Genomic DNA, 27002 nt, shown 5'->3' with positions numbered 1-27002 from the left:
ATATTTGTCGGACTAAGATGCTCTTAAATCTGGGAGTAATCTGGGTCCTAAACTCCGTATGCTTCAGGTCAAACAACACTGCAGCATCACTTAGAGTTAAAAACTGTCTAAATTCTTTCATCTTTAATAAAACGATCAGCATTGCTGCTTTACCGGGTGTAACTATAAAATTTAACTTCCAGGCATCCATGAAAACAAAAGTTATTACATTTAACGGAGTTAGAAGTTAGCAGGAAGCTAGCGGAAGTTAGCTCGCTAGTTTCGCTAGTTACCTAAGCATGTGTAACAAGTGTCACCTGGCAGTTTGTTGCTCGCTGCCAGGTGATTGGCTGAAGAGCTGTGAAAAGGTAGTGGGTGTGTGGGGTGAAGTCAGCGCTCTTCTGTGGAAAAAACCAGAGGCAATTAATTCACTCAGGTGCGAGTGGGTATACTGTCGGTAAGAGACTTTTGCCATTTTTTGTTTGGATCTTTTGCTATTGCATGTGCCTATTTTTTAATGTGTCATTGGACTTTTTTAGTGTGACCACGAATTTTAATAGAAGAATTGATCAAGCCCTAGATCGACTGCGCGCAGGGAAACTGATCAATATTGTAGGTATATTGAGTGTTTGTTTTAGTTTCATGATTTTGAATGGTTTTATAAAATTGCTATTTTATTGGGTAATATTTTAATTGATAATGTTGTTTGTTTTTCAGCTGTGCTGTCTCTGCTGTCCTTTTTTTTTGTTCTTTTGATTGATTTGTAATTTTGTTTTGGTTAGTCCGTCCAGCCGTAGAGGCGGTTATTGATTGAGAGTAAGTTTTGTAAGGGCGGACTAACCTCTCTTTTGTTTTTTTTATTTTAATTGTTTGTGCCACTTCCCTTTATCTCTCAGATCACAGGCCATACATAGCACTGATTCCCAGCTGCGCTGAGACCCGAATTGTTTGCAGTGTGTGCCACGATTGCAGTGTCACTAAGCGGGGTGTGACGGGTTGTAGTGTTATTTCGCACAGTTTGTGTGGTAAGTCTCATGCGCAGCTGGGATATCGGCAGGATGTGTTGTAAGTCCTGTCTGGAAACGACTGGGAATTTGTATGTTTAACTTATGTAATAAATAAATGATCAATTATTTCTTTGCCCCGTTTACTCATCCCTTGTCCTCGGTTACATTTTGGCGTTGTTACGAACAGGTTTCAAGGGAGTGGCCATTTTGTTTTGTTATTTTGTAAGGACAGCAGGGACAGGTTTGTAAGATTGGAGAGAAGGAGCAGCCAGGTCTCGATCGCCATCATGGAGGGAAGCGAGCAACAAACAATGGCCCAACGTATACAAGAGTTGGAGAATGAACTTAGAGACTTGAAAACAGCATCTGTGGGTACAGAGAGGCCCTCTACATCAACAGGAGCTACAGGAAGTGAATCAGAGACTGTGAGACCCAATCCTGTGGTATACGTACAACAGGATAGAAAGTTGCCAACATTTTCAGGGAAGTTGGACAATATGGGCTCACTGACTCTAGATGAGTGGATTGAGCAAATGAGAGACTTTGTGCGCACGAGAGGCAGAACAGAAAAAGAGCAAGCTCAAATCATTTTTAACCATTTAGAGGGTACTGCACGCACTGAGATAAAGTTTTTGCCAAAGGAACAGAAAGAAAATGTTGAGAAAATTTTTGATACACTGAAAGAAATGTACAGTTGCTTAGATTCCCACATTTCTTTGCAACGCAGATTTTTCAATCGTAAACAATTAGAAGGCGAGTCCTTAATTGACTTTTCTCATTCCTTGATGGCCTTAATGGACCAGATTATTAAAACGGATGAGGAAGCCGCAAGAAAAGCGTCAAAAGATCTGCGTGATCAATTTTGTGATGGTGTTAGAGATCTGACATTGAGGATCAGGCTGAGAGATTTGATTAATGCCAACCCACAGTGGACGATTCGTGAGGCGAGAGCCGAAGCGACCAGGTGGCTGGCACAGTATGAGAATCAGCCTTTTAGGTCTAGATATAATCAGTCTGTTTCAGTCTCTGCAGATATGCAAGCTTCTTGTGAAAGTGTCGATTCTAGAACATCAGAATATGCTGAGTTGGTGTCCCTTTTTAAAGCCCAACAGACACAATTAGAGTTGGTCATTAAGGCATTAAACCCACAGGAGGTGGCTGCTTCTAGCAATCACACTTCTCGACGTAGAAGGACGGTGAATGGTAAACCCATTTGTTTTAGGTGTGAGCAAATTGGACATATTGCCCGATTTTGCCCGACATTACCCAATTCTGATGGAAATCAGCATGAAAGAGTAGCTAGGGCTGATGGCCAAACTACTGGGGCGGCGGAAAACTAGTACCCACCAGTGCACAGAGCCACACACTGGTGGGAGGGTTGCAAGGCTCCAGTAATGTAGAACTCGGTCATCTAGTTGGTGAATGCTTGGAAGGGGAGGTTGATTTGGGTGGGGTTATTATTTCATGTTTGCTGGACACAGGGTCCATGGTCACAACAATCACAGAAAGCTCTTTTAAAAATAACTTTTCTCATCTCAGTGATAAAAAGCTTAAAGACTGTGGTTGGTTGGGACTTAAAGCAGCTAATGGCCTACAAATTCCTTATTCTGGGTATATTGAGTTGGATGTTACAATCCTGGGAATTCACCTACCTCGTCGAGGGGTGTTGATTGTGGGAGATCCAACAGATAGCCACATGGCACAGAAAAAGATATCTGTACCTGGTGTGTTAGGAATGAATGTATTGAACCCCCTTTACTCTGAATTGTGTAAACAATATGGTTCTGACCTCTGGGAAGCTCCAGTTTTGAAGACTGCGCCACGTGGTTGGAGAAGAGCGTTGAGATACTGCCAAATGATGGAGGCCATGGCAAATTCTCCTGAACCCCATCGTGTTAGAGTACAGGGTAAGAAGTCTTTCTGTGTTCCAGCTGGAACGCAAAGTTATGTTCCTGTTACCTGTCCAAAGATGCCTGTGAATACACCTATTGACCTCTTGATTGAACCCCTCGGGCCTGATGATGGTTTTCTCCCGGAAGGCCTATTGGTGTCTCCTTCATTGGTAAAGGGAGAAGGAGGGGAGGCTTTTGTTCCAGTTACTAATGTTGGTAAAACTGATGTCTATTTGACACCTCGTCGGGTGATTGCTACAGTTCAACTGGCCAGTGTGCTAGCAGAGGGTAACTCTGAAATACAGGTCTCTGTAAATTCACAGTGTTGTACAGCTTATATTTCCAGTCATACAATGGCAGACAATGCAGCGGAATTGGATTTGCCTGAATTTGAAAGTCTTGAGGAGAGCGAGAAACGGCAAGCAAAAGTTTTATTGCAGAAGTATAGCGGCGTGTTTGCCAAGAATGAGTTGGATGTTGGTTGTAGTAAATTGATCACTCATGAAATTCCTTTGATAGATGAAACACCAGTGCGACAACCATACAGGCGAATCCCTCCGTCTCAGTATGAACTGGCAAGGGATCATATCAAACAGCTGCTGCAAGCCCGCATCATCAGAGAAAGTAGTAGTCCGTACTCATCCCCAATAGTTCTTGTTCAAAAGAAGGATGGAAGTCTACGCATGTGTGTCGATTATAGACAGTTAAACGCCAAGACCAGAAAGGATGCATTTCCTCTGCCAAGGATTGAAGAATCCTTGGATGCTTTGACTGGTGCTCAGTGGTTTTCCACTTTGGACCTGGCTAGTGGTTATAATCAGGTGGAAATGGCTGAGAAGGATAAGATTAAAACTGCATTTTGTACCCCATTTGGTTTGTTTGAGTTCAACCGCATGCCGTTTGGTTTGTGTAATGCACCCAGTACATTTCAGCGCCTGATGGAGCGTTTGTTTGGAGATTGCAGACATCAGTCGGTGCTTTTGTATTTGGATGATGTGATTGTTTTTTCATCCTCCGTGCAACAGCATTTGGAGCGGTTGGAAGAAATCTTCTCTCGTCTGGATAAAGAGGGGCTTAAAGTGAAACTCTCCAAGTGCCAGTTTTTCCAGAGGCAAGTGAAATATTTGGGGCATGTGGTGTCTGCCGAAGGAGTTTCTACTGATCCAGATAAAATAGCTGCAGTGCGGGATTGGAAAACGCCCAGCAATCTAGCAGAACTGCGTTCCTTTTTAGGATTTGCTAGTTATTATAGGAGATTCATAGCTGGTTTTTCACGCATGGCTGCTCCCTTGCATAGATTGGTCTCTGCACTCCTCCCTCCAGGTAGAAAAGGTAGGACCCCCCCAAAACCGTTATTGGATTTTTGGGATTTGGAGTGTGAACAAAGTTTTCATCAGCTCAAGGCTGCTCTGGTTTCTGCACCAGTGCTTGCTTTTGCTGATTTTCAGAAGCCATTTACATTGGAAGTAGATGCAAGCTATGGGGGTCTAGGGGCAGTGCTTTCCCAGGAGTATGAGGGTAAATTGCGGCCAATAGCTTTTGCCAGTCGGAGCTTAAAGCCTACAGAGAGGAATATGAGAAATTATAGTTCCATGAAGCTTGAGCTTGTAGCTCTCAAGTGGGCCGTCACTGAAAAGTTTAGGGAGTATCTTTTGGGTCATCGTTGCACTGTATTTACAGATAATAACCCACTAAGCCATCTGTCCACGGCAAAGCTAGGTGCCACAGAACAGAGGTGGGCATCAGAGCTGGCCGCTTTTGATTTGACCATAAAATATCGGCCTGGGGCTCAGAATGCTAATGCAGACGCATTGTCCCGCCTACATGGAACTGTAATGAAATTGGATGGTCCATTATCTAATGATATTGGAGTGCAGTGTGAGATGATTCCCAGTGTTCAGGCAGAGATAAGCGTTTTACCTGGTTGTTCTTTCTCTGATCTCTGTACGTTACAGAAACAAGACCCTGTGATTGGTCCCTTCTTAAAGTATTGGGAGGTGGCCAGGTTGCCAGATTCAAAGGAAAGAGATGGTCTTGGTAAGGGTTCGAGGGAATTGGTCCGTCAATGGGGGCGGATGAAACAAAGGGAGTCTGTGTTGTATCGCTGCACTCATACTCCTGATGGAGTGAGGGAGGTTGACCAGCTGGTGCTGCCACAGTGTTTACAGGGCCGCGTCCTTCGTTTACTCCACGATGAGCATGGCCATCAAGGGGTTGAGCGTACACTGCAGTTGGTGCGCTCGCGATATTATTGGCCGCACATGTATGCAGATATTGAGAGATGGTGCAGAGATTGTGAAAGGTGTGTTCTTTCTAAGGCTGTTGTGCCAAAGATTAAAACCTTTATGGGTAGTATTTCTGCATCTCGGCCTCATGAAATTTTGGCAATTGATTTTACAGTACTTGAACCCTCAACTGATGGTAAAGAGAATATTTTGGTAATGACTGACATCTTTTCTAAATATACTCAGACTGTCCCTACAAAAGATCAGCGAGCCAGTACAGTGGCAGAGGCTTTAGTGAAGCATTGGTTTCATTTATTTGGGCCTCCAAGCCGTATACATTCTGATCAGGGGCGAAATTTTGAAAGCGCTTTGGTGCAACAGCTGTGTAAAATTTATAAGATAGAGAAGAGTCGGACGACACCCTATCATCCACAAGGTAATGGTCAATGTGAACGATTTAATCGTACACTTCATGACTTGCTGCGTGCCCTGCCTCCTGAACAAAAGCGCCGGTGGCCACGGCATCTCTCCCAAGTCACATATGCGTATAACACCACAGTACATCAGTCAACTGGTATGACTCCATATTATTTGATGTTCGGGCGAGAGCCACGGTTGCCAGTGGATTTTTGGTTGGGTGCTGGCAGTGAAGTTGATGAGGACGTCACTCTTGAAGAGTGGGTACAGGAACACCAAAAGTCCTTGGCTGCTGCATATGATGTTGTGCAGCAACGGTTAGAAAGGAGAAGGGTTCAGAGAGATTTGAATTCCTCTAAATGTGCTAGTCCTGATTTGGAGCAGGGCGATTTGGTGTATATGAGAAACCACTCTGTAAGAGGTCGCAATAAGATTCAAGATTTTTGGGATCCCACGCCCTTTCAAGTAGTGCGACCTCCTCCTGGTCATGGCGTAGTATATTCAGTCGCTCCTGCTGGGCACACTGGTCCACTTCGACAAGTACATCGAACTGAGTTGAGAAACATTCCAATCAGGGAATTGGATGGAGACCAAGATAGTGGCCTACAAATGTCAAAACAGGATGATCTAACCGGAATGTTGGCCACAAATAACAGTATGGTTGATGAAGTGGAACAGATGTTTACAGAACAGGGAGATGGAGGCGATTCTGCAGTGTTGGAGGAAGGGACGTTGAGTCCCACACATGTGGGGGTGCCCCATTTGGATTGTTCTGGGGACCTAGAACCTGGGGAGGAAGATGTTGCCAGCTTGACGCAAGGGTCTCGTAGGTCAATGAGGAAGACTGCTGGACAGCACTCAAACCCATTTAAATTGCCACAATCCATTATAAAATGAGCAAAATTTTAAGTGTGCTCTCTTTTCAGCTCATCGTCGGGTCGCCGATGCCCTTTGAAGGGGAGGGTTGTAACAAGTGTCACCTGGCAGTTTGTTGCTCGCTGCCAGGTGATTGGCTGAAGAGCTGTGAAAAGGTAGTGGGTGTGTGGGGTGAAGTCAGCGCTCTTCTGTGGAAAAAACCAGAGGCAATTAATTCACTCAGGTGCGAGTGGGTATACTGTCGGTAAGAGACTTTTGCCATTTTTTGTTTGGATCTTTTGCTATTGCATGTGCCTATTTTTTAATGTGTCATTGGACTTTTTTAGTGTGACCACGAATTTTAATAGAAGAATTGATCAAGCCCTAGATCGACTGCGCGCAGGGAAACTGATCAATATTGTAGGTATATTGAGTGTTTGTTTTAGTTTCATGATTTTGAATGGTTTTATAAAATTGCTATTTTATTGGGTAATATTTTAATTGATAATGTTGTTTGTTTTTCAGCTGTGCTGTCTCTGCTGTCCTTTTTTTTTGTTCTTTTGATTGATTTGTAATTTTGTTTTGGTTAGTCCGTCCAGCCGTAGAGGCGGTTATTGATTGAGAGTAAGTTTTGTAAGGGCGGACTAACCTCTCTTTTGTTTTTTTTATTTTAATTGTTTGTGCCACTTCCCTTTATCTCTCAGATCACAGGCCATACATAGCACTGATTCCCAGCTGCGCTGAGACCCGAATTGTTTGCAGTGTGTGCCACGATTGCAGTGTCACTAAGCGGGGTGTGACGGGTTGTAGTGTTATTTCGCACAGTTTGTGTGGTAAGTCTCATGCGCAGCTGGGATATCGGCAGGATGTGTTGTAAGTCCTGTCTGGAAACGACTGGGAATTTGTATGTTTAACTTATGTAATAAATAAATGATCAATTATTTCTTTGCCCCGTTTACTCATCCCTTGTCCTCGGTTACACATGATATAGCATGTTCTGACTGAGAGATTTCTGAAAAAAATCAAACGTACAGCTCTGCTATCACTTCCAACATAAATGAAGACAGGAAACTAAACAGCAGTGACGTTTGTAGGGTTACTGAAGTTGGGCTAGCTGGTATATAATGATGTGCTACGTGATCGCTAGCGACACAGCTATGTTAGCATAACATAAACAGTGAAGCTGGAGGACGAACACTAACACTTTTCCACTTATAAAAGTTAACGTGAAGGTTCTTCATGGTTAGAGACAAATGCAATCGCATGGCAGGATACTGTAAACGGACCAAACTTCAGTCAGGAGAACAACTGAGATAATCCATCCACAATACAAGGTTAGTCATTAATATACTGCAACAACATGGGAATAGAACAGCTGCCAGAGAATTCAACATTAATGAATCAATGGTACAAAAGTGGAGGAAGCAAGAAGAATGAGTTTAATAAAGTTTGATTTATCTGACTGCTTTGTTTCGCTTAATGTGCCTTATAATCCCGTGCACCTTATGGTCCGAAAAATGCGTACTGCACACTGCAGTTTAATGTTGCAAAGCACCTCTTTTTAACTTCAGTGGATATTATACATGGTTATGCTCAGGATATGTCAGCCCATTTCTACTGGAAATGCCTTTTGGTTAAACTTTCAGCAAGGAATTAGCATTTGCACTGTTACATTTTTATAAAGCTTTAATGTACATAAAAACCAGCTTCTTGTTTAAGTGAAAATAAATGGAAGGTTGTCTTTTTGCGCTAGTAATGTTGTGGAGTTGTATTTTGTCTCGCATCAATTATATCGTCGGTTATATCGTTATCGCAAATTTTCAAATATATATCGTGATAAATATTTTTGGCCATATCGCCCTGCTCTACTTCCAATTCCTGTGAATTGCAAACAGGAGGCTCCTCTGAGTAAAGCTCGCCGTGTCCTCGCTTCAGGCTGTTGGAGGTGTGTGTTTGTCAATTAAACACAGATTTCTGCTGAGAAACACGCAGACAGGCCTTCCTGTGATGCCTGAATAAATGAGGACGAAAGCTGATTAATCCTCTGAAGCTCTTTTGTCTCTCAATATGAATGAACATCATTGCAGCTGTCTCTCACAAATGCTGGTTTATATTCAGAAAACAGAAAAAAAATATATATATAGTTGTTCACAAAGCTGCAGATTTCAAAACTTAAGTAGGACTCGTGTGTTTGCAGAGAATGGAAAGAAAATATCCAGCGAGCTTTAGATCTGAGAGTTTGACCTTGTTGAGGTCAGAGCGGCACGACTGCTTCAAGCTAGTCACATCTCTGAATGCACAACGCGTTGAACCTCGAAGCTGACAGACTACAGCAGCACAAGAGCACACCAGGTGTCACTGTTAGCTAACAGGAAACTGAGGCTACAACTCACACAGACTCATATTTGTGATTAAGTAGGACTCAGGATGCTAGAGGGAGTTTTAAGAGCCTTTTTGAGTTTTCAGGTGGAGTTGTGGGCTCTGCAGTTCTGCCTGTGGGTGGAGCCCTCCTGCTTAGGTTGCCCTCATGAATTCTTTCACCACAATGGTTTTGTGTCCCATCCCTCACTAACCTCCTCTGTGCAGTTTTGGCTGACGTAATGTGTTCAAAACCAGCCAATGACTTTTGGACTTGTGTACCTGTAGGGAGAAGGACTTTACCTGTCTGTTCACTCACTTTTCCTGAAACTCGCCACCTAAGCCTTAGTCGCTTACACCTCCAAGTAAGCTTGTTAGATCTGATGATCTGTTGATCTGAAGCTTTTACTGCAAAACTCATGTCCACCTTGGTCTCAAAATCTGAATGTTAAGAATTGAATGCTTTTCAATACATTTTTAACCCTGTAAAGCCTGAATTATGAAAGACTTCATAGGAAAGTCAACTTTCAAAAATTGTTTATTTAACCTTCTGACAACATCCAAAAAAGAAATGAAATATCAATTTGTATACCAGTTTTAATTTTTTAAATCACTTTTTCTACATGTGGCATTTTTGGTGCAATTGATTGCTGACAGTAGGATCTAGGAATGGCAGACGATGATGAAGAACACACCACAGTGCACAAAATTCAGCTCACAGCAGCTGCAGGTACATGTGCTTAATACAACAAATCAGACTACAAAACAACAAACTAAAATAAAGGCATCTCTGAGTCAAGTGTAAAAAATGAATGTTAATCGATGGATCGCTGTGGCCGGTCTGTTTTTTGTCTTTCCTACCACACTTGAGAGTGGAAAAGGAAGGCTGAAGTCTCGCAGGTATCTGTCCCACCATGAAATGGGAACGAAGCTCTGGCTTCAAAGATGCCTGGACGATCGTAATAACGACGATCTTTGGTTGGCTCGCCATCCAGTTAACTGGAACTGTGGAATCTCTGTTCTTCAATGGAGGCTTCGTTTCGTCTGTCGAACTGTTTACCAGATGGAAAAAAACCCTGACCTACAGACAGGTCACATGATCCATATGGTCACAGTTTCTCCATACACTGAGCATGTCATACACAGTCAGTGTAACCTTTATCTCAGTTCAACCAGCTCAGTGAACTTTAACACCATCAACTTGAAGTGCTCACTTACAGTTCAAGATTTCAATCAATGTTTTATTTCTATAGGACATTTAAAAAGGACCGTGTCCATCAAAGTGCTTCACACAAGGTAGCAAAGCAGATTACAACAAAGGCAACAGTTATAGTTACAGTTACATAGCACAACTGCAGACCAGGTGGAAGTCCAAACTAATTTGCTTCAAAAGCTAGATGGAACAGGTGAGTTTTTAAGCGTGATTTAAACGATTGAATGGAATCTGACATGCGGACATGGATAGGAAGATTATTCCAGAGTTTGAGTGCGGCAATTGCAAAAGCTCAGTCCCCTCTAGTCTTTCGTCAGGGCCTTTGTTGCACTAAGAGCAGTTGGTTAGAGGATCTGAGTGCTCTCTTGGGGCTATACACGTCGAGAAGTTCTGTTAGGTAACTGGGCGCCAGGTCATTTAAAATTTTAAAAGTATACAAAAGGATTTTAAAAACGATACAGTATTTAACAGGAAAGTAACAAACAGGTTGGTCTAGTTGCCATAATTAGTGTAACACAGTGGAATGAGTGTTGAACAAAATGTGTATTAGTGATGTCCTCAGCTTGGAAGATCTGAAAGGCACTCCAAGAGGCATTTAACCAATTTTTCATGAAGGATCTGAGGGTGTTAACAGAAGGTCCAAACAACATCTTCTAGGTATGTGAAACACTAAAACACTTTTAAAGTCAAAGATTGTATGCTGATTGTTCGTGTGATGGCACACTATGACAAAATGAAACACAACAACAACTTTCCTTATGTATAAATCTTTTATTGGATATTTGGACTTCCTAGATCTGGATTTTTCTGCCCACTTCTCCACTTCCTAAGAAGAGTCACCGATTTGGGCTTCAGTCCAGTCCAGACCAGTTGTGGTTACTGGTAGTGCTGTTACTGTCCATTTTAATGCTTTTAAACTTGGTCCAGTTCTTCCAAACCAACTGTTTCCAACAACAATGGTACAAGGACAAACAATGGCAGCGCTGATGTACAAAGAAAAGGCTGTTGGTAAAAGCATCAGTACCAGTGGGCGGTTTTCTTTAACAACTAGAAACTCTCAAAACTGTTCACGTGTTCTTCGTAAAACGTAAATTTTTCAAATACACTTTAGTTGTACATCATTTAAAACACAAAACACTAAACCTCAAATAACAGACGAATAAACTGACTTCACATCCCTGTGCATTCCAACATTTTCTGCACCTTTACCCTGAAAGCCACTTCATTAAACCACAAACATCACACATTCACATCAAACTTCTGCACAGACCAGAAGAACTGCAGTTTACTGTGGGTGACAATTAACTCAGGTTGAATGAATATATGTTAACATATGTAGTCTTCATACATGAAACGAAATGTTGGGTGAACCAACCTTTGCCCCTGCACATTTGTGGCAGAGGAAAGTTTAAAAATGTGTTGATAAAGAAAAATTCAACAGTATATTTTTTTTCTTCTGCTTTTCCTTTTAAAAATTGCCAGACCTTTGGGAGATGAAGAGCAATATGGTTGCCATAGTTTGATGATTTGTGGCTCAGTCACACTGGAGGACAGAAAATTGAACAGCAACCTTGCAACTAGGAAAAAAAGTGGTGGTTGGCCGATGATTGAATATATTTTTTATTTATTATTTTGCTGTCAGAGACACTCCTCCAAGCAGCCATTTCAAATGCAACGAGATTGCAAGTTCATTGCACACAGTTTAAATAATTTTGGTGGCACTGCGGTCTCTGACCACTCTAGAGTGACCGTAGCATTAAATTTGTGTTGTGTGCAAACTTTAAAAACTCTTATTTATTAGAGCTTTTGTTCCCCCCACTGTGATCTTGCGGTTATTAAACCCGCTATAAACATGAACATCCTTCTAGACACCTTTTCTTTTTGGCTTTTACTTTCTCTTCCAGTCTTTAAGGCACTCGCTGGTGGCAAAAAGAAGGCAGAAACAAGCAAGAGTTGGTGAAAGATAGGAGACAGTGAATCCCGATTATAATGAGGTCTTATCATATAAATGTAAATTGAGCACAGGGTTAGTTCAGAAAAGCCACAAAGCCAAGCCAGCTCTGCTGCGCATCCAGTTGGCTTGTCTTTCATATGGTAGTTTTTTAAGCTGCTGTAAGGTCCCAGAATGGGCAGGAGGCAGAAATTACCTTCTTTCACTGTAGTGACTGAAATGTATTTGTAAAATCAGACTGAGCTCTGACCTCAGTAACACAATGGGAAACAGAGCTCAAACATTTCTAGCTAAAGTGGCTTTTAAAAGCCGGTCAAATTTTGCTTCGTGCGTTCCATTTCTTAACATCTGAACTGAAAAAAACCTTTAAAAGATTAGAAGTTCCCCATTTTACACAAAACTGCAATAACAGTCCGAGAAAATTCCACACACAGCACTTTGAGTGTTTTTGGTACCAAAGTGGTTCAAAGAAATCAAAGTGAAAACAAGCTAAGATGCATTTATATCTGGTGGTCATCTGGTGCCAGATTCTTATCAGAGCTTTGCAGTGTTTCCATCAAGTACCAGAGACACTGCACTGGTTGTATTGCTCCACAGATTAAAGTTGCAGTTTGCGAGGCTTGAAACACAAGAAATAAACATCTCCTGAAAAACGACCACACAACTTACAAACTGCACATTAAATCTTTGATAATAAGTCGAGCTCTCATCTCAAGATCATCGTCTGGGTTCAGGAAGAAAAGAATATTGCAGATGTATCATGATTTTGTGTTGGCAATGAATAATGTGCAGCAAAAGAAAAAATAAGAGTTCATTTAAACTTCTGTGGTGTAACAGCACTTTTTTGATTTACGCAAACATATGAACAAACAGTGAATGGGAATATGCCGTTTTTGTTCTTCTTATTTCACAGCTGACACGTTTCCTCACTGCCCTGCAAACTATTTTTGAAAATACTGAATCTTTTAGGGAGTTGTTAGCATGTATATTCCTGCAATACTGGGATTGTACAATTTTGCAGACTCAAAGTAGAACATGAATGTCAGAGAATATGGAAGATTTAAAATGCTTAAACAAAAAACACTCCTAAGTGTTTAGTTTTTGACTGAAGGTGCTTCGGGCTGCTCCATCATTGCCCAAGCGGTCACCATAGTGGATGGATCCAAGTTTGAGCTGGCACAGATTTTAATATCTGATCACATGTTTATTTTAGCATTAAATTAAATGTTTTTGTTATTGCTAATTATTTTTGAAGACTTTAGATGCAAAAGCCTCTAAGCACCAGAATGCTAGGAAGCTACTATTGTGTAGTTGTCCTTTCAAACCCACACTGAACACATTGTGTTGGTAAAAATCGACACCCCACTTTGGCAGGAAAAGCCCACATGTCCACAGCACCACCAATGAGAAGATGCAAATCAGGTCATGTGATTTTCCAACAGGACATTTCTTAGTTTGTTCAGGCCAACTTCACGCACTTTTACATGCATGTCTCAAATTACTTGATATGCAGGATGTAGGAGTTTGCCCAACAGGTCTATGTGTTTGTAGACTTTGAAAAAGTTTTCGACAGCACTCGTGGGAGTGTCCTGTAGGGTCATGAAGGTTATCAGGTCCATGTAAAACTGAAAAAGTTGTTCATTTTGATTAATTTTTTATACATCATTATTTGACAGGAATTTCATATTTATCTTTATTCTGAACAAAGTGTAGTGTATCTGTGTAGGTTCTCAGTCCTCTTTTATATATTAGTCCAACTCCCATGGTAGTATTCTTTCAGAATACCATGACCTCGACTTCAAGAAGTCCAGTCGCCTTTTTTCCAAACTCTTAAGTGCAAGGTGTAGTTATTGTTTGCTGTGACGGTTTTGACATTTTTATAGACTGTTGACATTTTTTGTTTTACCAGCCTTAGTTGTTCTTTTAGTTGTTTTTACTGTCTTACTGTGTGTGGTGGGGCGTGGTCTGCAGCGCAGCCGCGGGGGGAGGCAGATGCACATGAGCGGCATCCACAATCACGCCTCACCGGTTTAAAACAGATGAACGGCCTGTCGTTGTTGGTGTGTGTTCGACTGGCGGCTGAAAAGATACAGCAACCAGTAATAAAGTATGCTGAAAGGTGTTGAGATGTGTGTCAACACCTTTCATGTGTCGTGCATCGTTTGCATTGTGTTATTCTCTTTTATATGTTATTCCATCATTGTTGTGCGTTTTACTTATTTTAGTTGCATTTTAGTTTGTAAAGCACTTCATGGAGCATGAACTGTTGGAATTGTGCTATATAAATAAACTTGACCTTGATTTAGATTGTTGCATATCACTTTTCTGATCTTAAATTACATATTATGGATTTTTTCCAGCTTCATCTTTAATGATTATTTTAAACGTTTCCTATTTTTTGTCCCAAAACGTGGAAAAAAACGGTACAGTTGATCCAACTTTCATATTTACGAATAAGCCATTGCACTGCACTGATAAAACATTTAAAGCAAAACATATCAGGCAGAGGTTTGTGAACCTGAAGTTTTCAAGTTTAGTTTATATGTTTAAGAGATAACTGATAGTGCTTACATTTATTAAACTTTTTTTTTTAAAGTGTTTCTTGGGTTTGTATGCTTTTTAAATCTTCCATACGATAAGGATGAAGGTGAAAGACTGTTCAGAGGCACAATCCGTGTGCTGCCAGGTCTCATTTAACTGACTCCATGCATTATCCTTTACTCATCCTTTAACTCTGATAACAATATTAATGCATAATCCAAAAAATAGAGGCCATAACAAGCAGATTTATTTCATTTTAACACTTTACCACCTTAAATTTGAAACTTTTTTCAAAGATCCTGTGATACCCTGTCTTCAGAAAACATGAAAGTAAGCAGACCTTCTCTTGCATGTGGACTTGAACAGAAAAATGGAAAACAAAAGCAGTTATTTTTGCAAGGGGTATGGCAAAAGAAGCGAAACTGTACAGATTATAAAAGCAAAAATCACGCACAAACATAACAATTTTGGCTGTTCACATGATTAGGCTGTTGTGATTCTTTTTGATTTTTTTTTTGTTGTTGCAGTAAATAAAAAAGCCGCTTAGCTAAAAACAAATAAACAAAAACAAATTAAAAAAACCCACTTTTACACACACCCTCACAGACAGTTTGCAAAAGAATAAAACTAAATGGTACCATGTCAGTCCATTAAAAAGAAACATTTCATGTTGGATATGCAAAGCCTCTGCCTAAAGCCTGCACACAAACAAACAAACCTAAACAAACTAAATGAAATTATTCAGCTGTGAGTCACAAGCACAGTATCATCAGCATAGAAACACATACTGCTGCTAACTGTAGAGAAAAAACTACATTTGGCCACGATACAAGGGAAAAAAACCTGCTGCTTTCTGGGTTTATATAACTCCTCGTACCCCGAATTCACTGTCCTTTGTTCCTCCATTGAGACCCCTGATTGGTCAGTGGTGTGTACCGTAGAGTAGAGTTGGACGATATAAGATTTTTTCATATCACGATATGTTTTTTTCATTTCAGGCTATAACGATATCTATCACGATATAAGCCAAATAACTATATTTGTAAGATTTAAATGTGCCGTTGCTCACAAGAAAAATGTGAAATAATCAGCAGCTTGTTTTTATTTAAATATTGGCACTTGTGCTGTACGTAACAAGTCACGTGACGTGACGCTGCGGCTGTGATTGGTTCGGCTCTGCGCTACTTAATTTGGATTGGCTGGGTTTATTTTGGGTTTTTTTTCTTTTTTTTTGTTTTGTTTTTTTAGAGGACAAGAGCAGCGAGGTCTATCGCGATAGTTTAATTTTTCTATCGAGAAAAAGTTATATCGCGATACATATCGTTATCGTTCTATCGCCCAGCTCTACCGTAGAGGTTTTCCCATTTTATTCAAACTTAATCTTGTATACTTTAGGATGAAATTCACCCCACATCCACAGTTTCCAGACTTCAGAAAGTGGTCAGAAAAGGTGCCCAAAGCAGCTGCACTTCCAAAAAAGAGCAGAGTACCAAAAAGGACATATTTGGGAATGCCTCATTTTCATGCTCATTCTTCAAAAAAATCCCAAAATCTGAAGCCTTCATTTCTTGTGCGGCACGTTTTTCCTTCAGTCCTTACATGATGAAATTAAAATTTGTGGCACATTGAAGCCAAATACAGAAACAAGGTCCGAGGAGTACACCAACGTACATCCCAGGTACAATTAAAAAAATAACTCTGATTTCACACAACTTTCATCTGTAATCACATCGCGCCATTTCACATCTCTCCTCGCAATCTTTTTTGAGATGCCAAGCAGAAGTACGCCATGTAGGTGTAGTAGATATCAACACTTTAGTTTCCACCACTCCGGGTGTACGTTAACACTTTCCTCACCCCTCCAGCCGTCCCATAACTCCTCCCCCTTTAGTCCTTCCTTTGGATCCACCGACCAATCCCCTCACCCCTGCCAAATACTTCAGTCATTACATGATTAAACATTCAGTGGAGTCCGTGAGCTCGCCATCCTTTGAGTCCTTGTGTTGAAAACAAAATCCTGTATTTTAGCATCCATAAGCTCCTCCCCCCGAACCCTCCTCGAGGTCTGGCGTCAAAGGTCGGTGACCTTATTCTCTAGGGCGGCAGCGACCTGTTGAAGGCGAAGGGTGAGCTGTTTGTTCTGGGCTGCTGGGTCCTCGTCCAGCGACTGGATTATCTGAAAGAAAAAAAAATTAAAACTGAAGCATATTTACGTCAATATGTGTAAAAGGTTTTATAGTTAATACAAAAAAATCCTCTGAGTAACTATAACCAGACGGAAAATCTTTCTTGTGCCGCCATCTAGTGGCTGTTTTATCCCAGCATTAAAAAAAAAAATGCAACGCTATATTAGAGGCAGATATATTAGATTTACTGGTTTACGCCTAAACTTAAAATTGAAAGCACTCTGTGGTACTCTCTTCGAACAGAAATCGAACAGAAAAAACAATATTTGGCAAATATGAGAGAAAAATCTGTTGCTTTTTAGGCTTATTAAACTTAATGCATCTTGATCACTCACTGAAGTTTTTACCAACACTGGAAAAGTTTGTTATGAAAATAGTCGATATCAGTCCAGTGAAATAATAATCTGGATTTCTGTACAACTTATTTTAAGCTTAAATAACAATGATAACAGCTCTCTTCCCCCTTGTAGCTCATGGATTCAGCACACACAACAGCACAAAGGTAGATAAATTGAAGACAGCAGCTCTCACCACATCGTAGTACTTGCTGGCAAACTGGTACAGTTGATTTAAGGCCACCTGGGTGTTCAGCTTGTCTGTGTGTTGCTACAAAGGAGAGAGCATGAGCACAGTTCAGACAGGTGCTGCATCTACTTTCAAGTCTTAAGAAACATTTTTGAAGCTTTGCACACTTTTGATACTCAGAGGTTAATTAAAATAAAAATAAATGGATCCAAGTCTTAACTGGATGGAGCTGCTCAGGATTCAACCAATGTTGAATGTGTAGTTTAGCAAATAGTTAAAATTGACTTGCTGCATTTTATATTCCATACTGATGCTCTACACCGAAAGCCACTTCATTAGGTACACCTGTTCAACTGCTCATTAAGGCAAGTCTCTAAATCAGCCAATCACATGGGAGTATCTCAGAGCCTGTAGGCATGTGGATGTGGTCAAGATGAACTGCTGAAGTTCAAGTTGATTATCAGAATGAGGAAGGTGATTGAAGTGACTTTGAACATAGCCAGAAGAGTCTGAATATTTCAGAAATTAATGATCTGATAGGACTTTGTCACACAATCATCTCTAGAGTTCACAGAAAAATAGTCAGAAAAAGAGAAAATGTCCAGGAAGCGGCAGTTCTCTGCCCGTTGAGGTCAGAGGAGAATCACCAGAAGCCTTCCAGCTGATAGGAAGACAACAGTGACTCAAACAACCACTCGTTACAACCACAGTGTGCAGAAAAGCATCTCTTAACATGTTAATCCTTAAAGCAGATGGGCTACAGCAGCAGAAGACTACACCGGGTGGTGCCGCTCCTCTTGGTAAAGAACAGGAAGCTGAAGCAGCCGACAAATCTGCAGCGGCTGTGCGATGCCATTGTGTCAATGTAGACGAGTATCTCTGAGGACAGTTTGCAGCACCTTGTCGAATCTGTGCCACAACGAATTAATGCAGATTGAAGGCAAATAGAAGATTCAACCCAGGACTGTCAAGGTATACTGTATAATCTTGTATAATCTTCACCTGTTAGTTACTATAAGTAGTAACTACTTGCACATGCACTGCAGAGGGATGAAACATGCAACAAAGCACAAACAGAGGTGGGTTCATACCCTGGACACCTCAGCGAGGTGCGTGTTCATGTCCTGGTCACTGACTGGAACCATCTGCCTGATGCCCCTGTAGTAACTGTGGAAAGAGAAACAGTCAAAACAAACTATCAGGTGGTTTCTGTGAGTTCAATCACGCAGTGGATCATCAGACGGCTGTCCTGATTAACCATTGAGGGTAATTGAACCCCGTAAAACATCACCTTCAGGATGTTTTACGGGGTTTTTCAAACAGCCTCCAAGCTCAGCAGCCGTGATTTCACCAAATATTAGAAAATCCAAAAGGACTGAAGCAAACATCTGTCAAACCACACCGACAAGAGCCATCAGTACAAAAGAAATGGTTAGTGATGCATGAAAAGACATTTGAGAGCTCACATTTTTACATTCAAACACACTGCCATTTTTTTAAATTTCACTCTGCTGTTCAGCCAAAACACCATTTCATATACACACACGTTTCCTCTCTGAGGATATTTAGAAGTTTAAACTCACTCATCGACCATCTTCTTGTACGTGGAAATCTCTTTTGCATAGAGTAGCTTGTTGCTGGGAGACTCCTGCAGCCAGAGAGAGAAAATAGATGAGCATGTTTGTATGAACACGACAAAAAAAAAAAAAAAGGTGGTAAATCTGCCTCCTCGTCATCAAAAAGTGTGAAAATGTAGCTTTCAGTTCAAGAAAAACACTCAAATAACAGAAGATTTCCCTCTACCTCTCAAAACGTTCCTGTCACAATGTCAGTGTGCACAGAAAGCAGGTTTTTGTAAATACCAACCAAAAACTACACTGCACTTAAAATGCCACCTCTGGCTGTAAACACAGAAGTCCCGCCCACCCGCAGTTCAAATCTTATGTTAACGAGGGGCAGCCAATCAGAAGAAAGCTAGTTAAAAAGGTATGTGGCTTTAAAAGTCTAAACAGTCTTTACTGCGATTACAAGACAGAGAGCTGACTTTCACTTCAGCGTCCTCTCTGTTGTTGATTTGACAACCATAAATTGCCTGAAAGAATCTCTGGTTGCTTCAGCAATCACAGAAATCCACCGAGCATAACCAAATATCTACTTTAATACATTTTAAATGACGGCAAAAAGTGGACATCATCTGACTCTCTGGGGCTCTGAGGTTCTTCTCTTGTGTCCAAAACAGAAATTTACTGAGCTGATAAATAAATGGATCGCATATTTGGTTTAAAATAGCAGGAAATTGCTGAAATCAGAGAAATTGCAGCGGGTAGTTGTGGTTGTAATTGAAAAATGGCCCAGATCGCTTCTCTCTCAGAGACATTCACAGGGTTACAAACATGGCGCTCTTTGAACGGACTGATTCTCACTCTGCTCAGCTTGTGCTCCGTCTTGGTGCAGGCGTCCATGAAGGTCTGTGCGATGACGTGCAGCGAAGCATCCACCACCTCCGTCACGTGGACGTCGAAGATGAAGTGAGGGTTCCTCAGGATGTTCACCCAGAACCGCATAGGCAGGCTGAGGACACACAAAGACATCTGCTGCTTAAAGTCACGACTCTGGAATATTTTTCTTATTTGTTGTTGACCTGTTCGTGGCAATCATATTTCATTTCGGTTGTTTTGGATGTCAGTACTGTAATTTTGTTCGTCTTTAGTTTTGGATGTCTATTGCCATTTTGTGTCTCTTTTTAAGAATTTTGTGGTCAGTTTAGTTGTCTTTAAGTTGGTTTTGACCTGTTCGTAGATGATACAAGTCTTATTTGGGTATTTTTGTGTCTCTTTGTGGTCCTTTGGTCCTCTGTTTTCTTGAGTCCTTCTGGATGTGTTTGTGGTTAGTATGTGTTTTACTTTGGTTATTTTGGATTTCATGAAGGTAATTTTACTTTACATTGTTTTGGATCTCTGGAACCAATTCATGTTTCATTTAATACGTTAGTTTCTCTCTGTGTTTATCTTCAAACTTTTGTGTTTAATTTTAGTCATTTTGCATCTTTTTGTGGCCGTTCTTTATCTTTAAAGTGAGCATTTGGTTCCATTTTTGTGGTTTTTGCCACATTAGTATTTTTCTTCTTTTCGAGACCAACTTGCATCTCATTTTTGTTGGGTCATGGTTCTTTGCAGCTCTTTCCGGATCACTTTGTAAGTCCATTCAGCAATAGTTGGCCAAAAAACAAGAATTCTGTTTTTGTGATAAACCAAAAAATAAAATTTGCCAGAGTACGAGCTGAAAATGTGAAGCGATGGATCCGAAAGCTCGGCAGGTGGAGCAATGCTTACTAGGGATGGGTATCGTTTAGGTTTTATCTGATACCAGTACCAAACCGGTACTTTTGAAATGGTGCCGGTGCTTAAACGGTGCTCGAACCGGTGCTCGAACCAGTGCTTAAAGAATGGAGAACACACACTTTGTCCAAAAACTTCTCATGTTTAGCTGTTTTCCACTTTTTCTTTGGTCATTTCAGCCTTTTTGGCCAGGGTGAAGGGAGTATCTGCCATCAAACAAGAAGACAGCCACATGTAACTACGACAGTGTTTGCTAGTTCACCTTACATGCATTAATGTAATAACGTGGTCAGCTTACTCAATGTAAACTACACATGAACAGCAATAAGCTACTCACGCAGAGAAGAACGGCTGCTGCTGCCATCATCATCTGTCATCATTTCTGCTACACTGGCAGGGCTAGGGGCCAAGACTGTACTCTTTGGGTTCTTGGGGGATGTTGCTAACTCCGGGTCCGATAACAGGCACCACACCCGCAGTAGATGTGCACGGTGTGAGGTCTCGCAGCAAGCTATCAAATACGGCGCATTTCTCGGCTTTTAAAAAAACGCTATGCGTCGCCAGGTGTTGCACAGTATCAGCTTAAAGCACTTGTTGCAGGCTGCTGAGTTTGCAGCTTTTGCTGTGAAGTACAGCCAGACTTTGACTTCACTTTGGGAAATTTTAATCTGTAGCTCTGCTCTAAAAGAACGTACGTGCCTGGGCCCGCCTACTACGCTTGCAAAGGTAAAATGATTGGCTAGAATTCAAAGTGTATGACATCTCAGGGGGAAAAAAAGCACCGAAATGTGCGCTGCTTTTTGGTCTGGTTACTATAGTTTATGTCAGAACCGGTGCCATTACCGGTACCCATCCCTAATGCTTACTGTAGTAGATGCTCAGTTTCAGACTTCAGGATGTAGCCGACGCTCCATTTCCCTTTACTCCTCCTTCTCTCCTTTCATCCCCCCACCCTCACTGCCTCCCCAGACCATAACCCCCATCAATAATTCACCAGAGCTGATAAATATTTCATTTACCAACTTGTTCAGATGTGTGTGTATGTGTGCCTCTGATGATTGACAGGCTTAGCTCAAGGCCAGTTTGAAAACAGAGAAGTTTGGACTTAAAAAAAAAAGAGGAAGGGAAAAAAAAAAAAGCAATCTCCCCATCTCTCTCAGTTTCTCTATCCTTCTCCGTTGTCTCTGCTCCGTCATCGTTTATCTGCCCTGATAACAGCCTGTCAATTAAATCAGGCTTTTATGTGGTCCACGGCCCGATTTAGAAGTGACGAGGACATAATTACTCCCTCCTTTGGCTGATGAAGTATCTCACACACAGACACACACAGAGCAGTGAAGCAACATAATTATTTCTCTTAGCTGGTTTTCTTTGCAGGTTGTATCTCACGCCGGGATTCTCAGCAGCTTTGAAGATGAGCTGAATCAGCTCATCTTCTGAGGCCTTTACTGACAGCATGATCCACATGAAGCCGTTAGAACAGTTTCAGGCCCACAGATCACTCATTCAGACGTTTCTTGTCGCCAGCATTTAAATCTCACAGTACATGATATCATCCTAGACCCAAAACAGCGGTGTCAGACTCAAAATCTGATCAAGTGGGCCAAGTTGACAAACAAACAAACACTTCTCTAAATGTTAACCTTTCTTATGTTACCGTCAAATGAGGGAAAACAGAGGTCGGAGACTGCAGCAAGACCTAATGATGGTCCCTCTGTGCATTGAAGTCGGGAACCAGGTCTGCGACCTCTAAGTTATCGTCTTCAAAGCATCAAAATGGCAATAAACGCAAATACCGATGCAATAACACTGCTCGGCAACCTTATATAGGAATAACACCAGAATACAATCAGCTGGCAACCAGTTGAGTCGAGTTCCCTTTTGCACAGAGCTGTTTCACAGATGAATTTTAGGTTACCTGGATAGCATACTTGGTGTTTTTGGTGAGTCTTTGTACCTGTTGGTCTTCCAGATGTGCAGCGTCTCCTCGTCTACATTGTCGTGTCTCTGCGCCTGCTCGTCCAAGAAATCGAAGAAGTATTTGACGGCCGGAGGGACGACGGAACTCGAGCACAGCACGCTGCGGAAGAAATTATCCACAAACTGCTGCAAAGTGCCCTGTAACACAAAGACACACAATGTTTTAAATGTATCTATTTAATATAGAAAAAAGGACCCTTCAGATTAAAAACATCTAAAAATTTAAATAAGAGTGTCCTGACAGTGCAATCAACAGAATTGCATCTGCTAATAACAAATACAAGCAGAAAAAACCCACAAATTAAGAAATATGAGAACTTCGTCATGTCTGCGAGTTTCAGCATCAGAAACTCGCAGACATGACGGAAACATCTGCAGTGAAACTGCACAGCTGTACCTTAACAGACAGAAGCCTCGTCAGGTAGATCTCTGTGATTGCTTTGGTCATCGCTTTGTCCTTCATGCTGCCTCGCTTCGACTTCACCTCGTCAATTTCATCTGGCTGTCTCACCAGGTGGAAAGTGTTATCGTCCTCCAGCAGGGCATTTTCTGCAGGTGAGACAGGACTGCATGAAGTTGATGTGTTTTTTTCACTCATGTGCATTTAAAAGTTGCAGAAAAAGTGTGTGTGTGTTGTGTGTGTGTGTGTGTGTGTGTGTGTGTGTGTGTGTGTGTGTGTGTGTGTGTGTGCGTGTGTGTGTGGACGTACTCTCTTCATGGCTGTCTTGGTGCTGGTGGAAAGACTGTGTGTGCAAAACTCTGGACAGCACCAACGTGGCGTTGTCTCGAACCTGTAAGACAGGAAATCGGTTAGAAATTGAGGGAAGTGATGATTTTCTGTCTCACTGCAGCGTTCTCAATAAACAAATTTTCCTTAAATGTCAGAAGGGAGAGTGGACTGGACTGGCGTTTTAATTCCTGCTGGTCTTCGTGCAGCACGAGTCTCGAGAGGCTCGCCATTTCTCTACGCTTCCACTTGTTGGTGATTTTGGTGCAGAAGTAAAGAGCTCAGCTCAACACAGAGAAACAGACATGATTAAAAACACCCAGAGAGCGCAGAGGGAACACCGACTTGCTCAGGACCCCAACATTCCTATGGAAGAGGTGAGGTGTACTTAGTTTTTCACATGACTTTAGTTTACATGTGAAAAAGAAAATCAATAACTGCACTGGTGCTGAACGGCACTAATCTACATTAAAATTGCTGTGCAAAAACATTTTGACCAAAATAAAAACAGACAAGTCCAAGAAGGAAACAACAAAGGTAAATAAAATAGATACATTTAGGATAGATGAGGAAAAGTTAATTGATTGCATGTTCTCTCCTTCCACGGTCCACATGTGCATTAAAGTAACTGGTGATTCTACACTGTGCTGAACGTGAGTGTGAATGGTTGTGTTTCTCTGAGTTAGCCCTGGCGACCTATCCACGATGTAACCTGACTCTCACCCAGTGAAAGCTGAGTTGGGCTCCAGCCCCACCGGATAAGCGCTTAAGAAACAGATGGATAAAACACGATAAAAGGTTAACGTCTGAACTGATTTAGGAGAAGATCCTTTTTCTGTGAGTCTCGTCTGCAGGCGTCCTGCATTGGATGGGCAGTAACACACTAATAATATTATTCATCTAATAATATAAAAAAATGTTTTTTTAAATGATGCCACATTAACACTTTTACCCAGGATTACCAAAGCATTCATGACCTCTGAGGAATGTTAATTGATTGGCTGAGGATCTAAATCTCTTTTATGCCCGTTTTGATAGGGAGAACACCGACCCTGTCCTGTCCCCTCTCCCCTCAACCGATCCTGCTCCAGTCCTGAGCACTCATGAGCTGAGGCGTGTGTTCCGGAGCATTAACACCAGGAAGGCGGCCGGGCCAGATGGAGTGCTGGGCCGGGTGCTAAAAGACTGTGCTGCGGACCTGGCGGACGTCTTCACCTCTATATATAACACCTCGTTGTCCTGTTCACTGGTACCATCCTGTTTCAAAGCAGCAACCATCGTTCCCATCCCAAAACAGTCAAATGTCACATGTCTGAACGATTTCAGACCTGTGGCACTCACCCCCATTCCCGCCAAATGCCTGGAGAGACTGGTCATTAAACACATCAGAGCTGCTTTTCCACCATCCCTGGACTCGCACCAGTTTGCATACAGGGAGAACCGGTCAACCGAGGATGCGATCGCCACAGTGCTGCACACATTACTGAAGCACTTGGAACACAGGAACACCTATGCACGGCTCCTCTTTGTAGACTACAGCTCGGCTTTTAATACCATCCGGCCATACAAACTCCGTCCCAAACTCCACCAACTGGGACTTAACTCCTCTCTGTGCAACTGGATTGTGGACTTCCTCACTAACCGTAGACAGAGTGTCAGAGTGGGTAAGAACACCTCTTCCACCCTTGTGGTCAACACCGGTGCCCCTCAGGGGTGTGTTCTGAGCCCTCTGCTATACACTCTCTTCACCCATGACTGTATTTCCTCCTGCGCGTCCAATCTCATTGTTAAGTTTGCAGATGACACTACAGTGCTCGGACTTATATCCAACAATGATGAGACAAACTATAGGACAGAGGTGCAACAACTAGAGTCATGGTGCCACGACAATAACTTGGTCTTAAACACCAAAAAGACCAAGGAGATCATTGTAGATTTCCGGAAGAGGGGTCATAACAACCATCTGCCTCTCTTCATTGGCAGTGAGGCGGTGGAGAGGGTGAGCAGTTTTAAATTCTTGGGGGTAACTGTGACCGAGGACCTGTCCTGGGGCAACCATATCACCTCAGTTGCACGGAAGGCCCAACAGCGCCTCTACTACCTGAGGAGACTGCGGAGCGCACACATTCCCAGATCTCTGATGTTGAACTTCTACAACTGTGCCATCAGCAGCGTTCTGACGTATGGATTTCTAGTGTGGTTCCCCAGCTGCACCAAGGCCGATCAGCAAGCACTCCAGCGGGTGGTGAAAGAAGCTGGCAGAATTATTGGAACAAGTCTGCCAGAGATCAGTAATATCTTCCCCACTCGCTGTCTGAGGAGGGTGCACAGTATCCTGCGGGACCAACATCACCCTGCGCGCCACCTTTTCCATCTGCTGCCCTCAGGGAGAAGGTACAGGTCTATACAGGCCAGAACATCCAGACTGGCCAACAGCCTGTATCCACAGGCTGTGAGGCTCCTGAACTCTCTGCCCCCCTCTCACGGACAATAACCATATCCAACTTCTTAATAGCAATGAACTGGTCTACATTGGTGCATCATATCTTTATTCTCTTCCCCCTCCTGCCCCCCCCCCCCCTTTCTTAAATAGATAACTATCATATCTGATATCATATCTCACAGTACAATAATATTGAATGGGTTGCATTGTTGTATTTTGTCATGTTTCTCAGGTCTTTGTCTGAATTTCTACAAACATTATTGCTAAGGATTGTCTTATTGCATTGGAGTCACACTGGGTTAAATATGTACACTTGGGTTTTAAGGGGTATTTATTATTTTCTTCTTTTTTTGGGTTGTATGGAAGCCCCAAACGCAATTTCATTGTTCTTGACAATGACAATAAATAAATACTATACTATACTATACTATACTCAGTGCATGTGATGAGTGTAAATCTTCATCTTGATGAGTAAAGACTTCAGTTCAGGGATTTCTGGGACAGTTTTCTCTTATTTGACGGCCTCATGAGACAAACAGGTAATTCTTGAGTGATGTTGGACTTTTTAAACCGCTCCACTGCATGTAGGACAGTTTCAGTCCACGGAGATGCATTTAACCTTGTTTGTACAGGATCACAGCAGCAGCGGTGGGAGGTGTGGCATCGCTGTGCTTGCTTGCAATTGACCTCATCTTTAACAAACAGCAGTTTAACCATCAGGAAATGACAGGAAGTGTTTGGTAATAAGACACTCAGCAGGATGAAGGAAAAGGGGAAACGACACAGGGCAGAAATAGGCATGTGCAGCAGGTGGAACTCACGTTGTAATGAGCCAGTGTGTTGAGTCTCTTCCAGCGTCCTTCCTTCTGGGATGTGAGGTCGAGGTCAGAAAGGATCTGACCCGTGGAGCCGGGACGCCACTCTGCAGGGACAAGCAGAAGGAAATTAACATGTAATTTAGCACAAAAGTGATGGTGTGCCAACCTGATCCATGTGTGTGAATCATTGTAGGTACAGTGGGATATGCTCCTACCATCACTCCTCTCAACACTTATTGTGTTCAATAGGTTGCCCAGTATTGGATATTTCTGATACGGGATGGGATAGGTCCAAAGTACCTGGGCTTAAATCTACACCTTGCGGATGATTCAGATGGTTTCTTACACACAGCTAAGAAAAAGGAAGTTATGCCCATAAAAATCTTGATTGGATGATCCATCAGTCAGACTGATCAACAAACCAAAGTGACCACAGGGCAGCCTGGCCGTGATAGATTCCCATGTTAGCAACATAAGACTAAATACTCCACAGAGAAAGAGGCAGACTGATGCCAGTTTATCTTGTTACCTTGGAAATGGTCACTTT

The 27002-nt window shown here is 42.0% G+C and overlaps 1 protein-coding gene and 2 long non-coding RNA genes across 5 annotated transcripts in view; 2 read left to right on the top strand and 1 right to left on the bottom strand.

The window, feature by feature from the left end:
• The first annotated feature begins 281 nt into the window (after nt 1–281).
• Nucleotides 282–1114, top strand: LOC113021616 (uncharacterized). 2 transcript variants are annotated; one of them, XR_013902771.1, is made up of 3 exons: nt 282–415; nt 519–591; nt 697–1114. It is a non-coding gene; the product is annotated as an uncharacterized LOC113021616 (long non-coding RNA). The 2 variants fall into 2 exon arrangements; XR_013902770.1 differs by having other exon boundaries at nt 300–436.
• Nucleotides 1115–6503: 5389 nt separating this feature from the next.
• On the top strand, nt 6504–7208 carry LOC145421416 (uncharacterized). Its single transcript, XR_013902772.1, has 3 exons — nt 6504–6640; nt 6723–6795; nt 7080–7208. It is a non-coding gene; the product is annotated as an uncharacterized LOC145421416 (long non-coding RNA).
• An 8325-nt stretch (nt 7209–15533) lies between these two features.
• plxnb2a.1 (plexin b2a, tandem duplicate 1) overlaps nt 15534–27002 on the bottom strand; it is a 230550-nt gene continuing 219081 nt past the window's right edge. For both annotated transcript variants that reach the window (XM_026148328.2, XM_080291728.1), the window contains 9 exons: nt 26459–26559; nt 23177–23258; nt 22865–23016; nt 22445–22605; nt 19573–19720; nt 18733–18797; nt 18241–18316; nt 17156–17230; nt 15534–16614 (listed from right to left, as the gene is read on the bottom strand). In XM_026148328.2, the coding sequence (XP_026004113.2) occupies nt 16510–16614; nt 17156–17230; nt 18241–18316; nt 18733–18797; nt 19573–19720; nt 22445–22605; nt 22865–23016; nt 23177–23258; nt 26459–26559 (965 nt within the window). In that variant the 3' untranslated portion in view covers nt 15534–16509. The remainder of the gene's footprint in view (nt 16615–17155; nt 17231–18240; nt 18317–18732; nt 18798–19572; nt 19721–22444; nt 22606–22864; nt 23017–23176; nt 23259–26458; nt 26560–27002) is intronic.

This window comes from Astatotilapia calliptera, chromosome 17 (genome assembly GCF_964374335.1).
Source record: "Astatotilapia calliptera chromosome 17, fAstCal68.1, whole genome shotgun sequence".
Taxonomy (NCBI): domain Eukaryota; kingdom Metazoa; phylum Chordata; class Actinopteri; order Cichliformes; family Cichlidae; genus Astatotilapia; species Astatotilapia calliptera.
The sequence above is the reverse complement of the archived record's forward strand: the minus strand, read 5'-3'. Positions and strand labels throughout refer to the sequence as shown.